Source organism: Myotis daubentonii, chromosome 1, assembly GCF_963259705.1.
Source record: "Myotis daubentonii chromosome 1, mMyoDau2.1, whole genome shotgun sequence".
NCBI classification, from domain to species: Eukaryota; Metazoa; Chordata; class Mammalia; order Chiroptera; family Vespertilionidae; genus Myotis; species Myotis daubentonii.
In genome coordinates this window covers 198,479,443-198,482,365 of record NC_081840.1, presented here as the reverse complement: position 1 = coordinate 198,482,365, position 2,923 = coordinate 198,479,443, and the positions used below count along the sequence as shown (strand labels likewise).

The window sequence follows — 2,923 nt, the reverse complement described above, 5'->3', positions numbered from 1 at the left end:
GCCACGCTAGGGAGTGTGAGCTTTCTCCTTAGGATGATGTGGAGCCATGGAAAGGCTTAAGCAGGGAATGGATAAATTTACTCAGTTCCTCTGATTATTTTTCAAGTGTTATTGTCTTTTTAAACTTCTTATTCTACAGATTTTATGAGAAACTGGCTTTGCTTACTATGTGGGAGGGCATTTTGAACTCAACCCTGAAGCATATTAGTCAACATAACCAAAGTATTATTTCCACTTTTCTGAGCACAGTGTCTCTTGTTACTGTACCAAGTTGATAAGCCATGAAAAATATATATTCATATTTTCAACTGTACTTTTCAAATACTTAAGAATTTAGTGCCTTCCACATTCAAGTGTTTGAGAGTGTTCATTCGATCACCTTAGAAGGCTTTCATTTTCTTTCTTTCTCTTATATCCTTCTTAGAAAGCAGAAATTAAAGCCAGTGCTGTACCAAAATTAGAAAGCAGCAAGAATATCCCCAATATTCTCATTAGGGTTCACACTGTTTTAAACCATAGTCTTAAAGAAGATTGAAAAATTGGATTTGGGGATTGTACGTTGACTCAATAGTAGGTATCTTCCTGTGGAAGTTAATATTTTGTTCTGTTTGAGGAAAAGAATGATAAAATATCTTTAAGTGAGTTTTAGAGGACTGGAGCTCTTCTAATAGCTTTACTACCTAATAATGGCTGTAATGTATTGTGCTAGGTTATATATATTTAAAATCTCACACACACACATATATATAAAATTTTAATTTGTTTTTTTTTTTCATGCAAGGAGAAGAGAGACATGACTTTATTAGAAAAATAAAAAAAGCAAACATAAAAACTGAAGTGATGAGTTGGTCCTCAACGGATGCCTTGATGGATAAGGCTGCTCTTGGTTGCACTAGCCTTTTCCCGCTCCCGCCGCCGTGCAGGGTCCAACTCAAAGCAGTGCCACATGCGTAGGGTCTCATCTGCTGCTGATGATGCCACTGTGGCTCCATCTGGCCTCATGGCCAAACTTAGGACCCGGGCTGTGTGACCTTTGAGCTCAGCCACCTTGACCATGGTTGGGTACTTCCAAATAACCAGCTGGTTCTGGGCAAAGCCATGACCTGAGATAAGTTCCTTGTAGTGGGAAGACCAGAGGATGGAGCACACCTGGGAGTGGGTATCCACAGCATTCAGACAGGCCCCAGAGCAGACGTTCCAGATGCGAATGTGCCGATCACTGGTGCCCCCTCCAGTTGCCAGTATATTGGACTGCCAGGGACACCAAGCTACAGCCTTGACAGCCCCTTGATGCTGGGTGAATGTCTGCAGGGGAACCCAGCCCGCCTCTAAAGCAGCACTAGGCCACACATTGACCAAGTTATCATTGCCACCACTGGCCAAATGTCGTCCATCTGGGGACCAGCGCAGCCCACACACTTCCTGGCTGTGACCACTCAGTGTGGCCACATGGTGTTGTGCTACCCGAACATCATGGTGATGGATGTGACCAGAGCGTGAGCCACTGGACAGTATGTAGCTATTCCAACACAGGGCGCCCACTCGGGCAGAATGACTGGTCATGTTCCGAAGCTGCTTCTGCTGCTGCACATCCCATAGCTGAACCTCTGTGCTGCTGGTGCCCACAGCCAGGTAGTTGCCCTCCTTGATCCAGGACACAGAGGAAACGTAGTCTCCAGGCTGCTCCATCTGCAGCAGCTGCAGGATGTCGCCGGTGCTGGCGCTCCACAAGTACACGCTGTTGTCCAAAGCCATGGCCAGCACGTTCCCCGAGCTCCAGTCCACCAGGTTCAGGTAACAGTCGTTGCGGATTTCAGGGGCATCCAGGATCCGGTCGGGCAGGGAGGGGATGTAACGGTAGGTCCTCTTGCTGGAGCCGGAGGTGGCCTTCTGGCTGTAGAGGACTTTCAGTCTTTTCTCATAACCCTCTGGAACTTTCTGTGGTTTCCCGCTGAGCCGAAGGATCTTGGCTTCCTCCACGTCAAAACCGTTCAGGTTCAAAGCCCAGGCTTTCTGATGTTCCTTCTTGGTGGGCGTCTGGCTGTTTTCCGAATGGTTGTTCTCCTTACTCAGGAGGAAGCTGGCCACCTCCATCTGGGTCGCACTGCGGTGGGGGATATAGCGGTCCCCACCAGGTTTGCTGGGGGTGGTCTTAATCTTGGAGCCGGATTTGCCTGGGGTGGAAAGAGGGAGGAGGGACGCAGACAGTCCCACTTGGCTCCCGAGGGAGGGGACCCTCAGGCCGCGGTCAGCCGTGCGCCCTCCCTCCCCACGCCCCGCACCCCGCCGCACCCACTGACCCGGAGTGCGGCCCGGGGTCCGGCCAGCGGTGTGGGACCGATTGGCCCCCGGCATGGGTGAGGGCCCGAGGATTCCTTAGCTTTGCGCTGCCAGCGCATGGGGGGGGGGGGGGCGCATTGGGGATGGGGGTGTCCAGCTGCAGCAGGGAGTGCAGGTCGCTGTCGAACACGAACTGCGCCATGGGGCCGAAGCGTCCGCAGGGGAAAGGTGCCCCCCGAGCCCTGTCTGGAATGTTGGGGTCCAAAGGTTTGGACAGAATCGGCGAAGATTGAAGGAATGACACAGAGACAGTGTTCAGATGATCTGCATAGCCAGGTTCTCTGGTCAAGTTCTCCAGCCAGGTTGTGTTCTATTTTCCTGTTACATCTGTATTTATACCAGTTGATTTTAATCCTATCCATTCTATTCCAAAGGTTAGGGCGTTTCTTATCTCCATTCCAAGGTCGCTACTCTATTGTTCTGTTAAGCTACAAGGAAGTAACTGAAGGAGATTATCCTAAGTAAAGATTATGTAGCTTAAGCGTGATTGTTTGTAGTTAAAGTCTGGAGCTGGGTTTTAATCCCAACCCCTTCATCTCTTTGGGCAAGTCACTTAGGTGTAATTTCCTCATCTATAAAGTGG

General features: G+C 49.6%; 1 protein-coding gene across 1 annotated transcript; it reads right to left on the bottom strand.

The window, feature by feature from the left end:
• Nucleotides 1-777: 777 nt before the first annotated feature.
• On the bottom strand, nt 778-2,517 carry LOC132218653 (cell division cycle protein 20 homolog). Its single transcript, XM_059670215.1, is given in 4 exon segments — nt 778-2,174; nt 2,301-2,360; nt 2,363-2,411; nt 2,414-2,517. Coding segments are annotated over 4 exon segments (1,500 nt in total). The 5' UTR covers nt 2,483-2,517; the 3' UTR covers nt 778-852.
• Between the last annotated feature and the right edge of the window lie 406 nt (nt 2,518-2,923).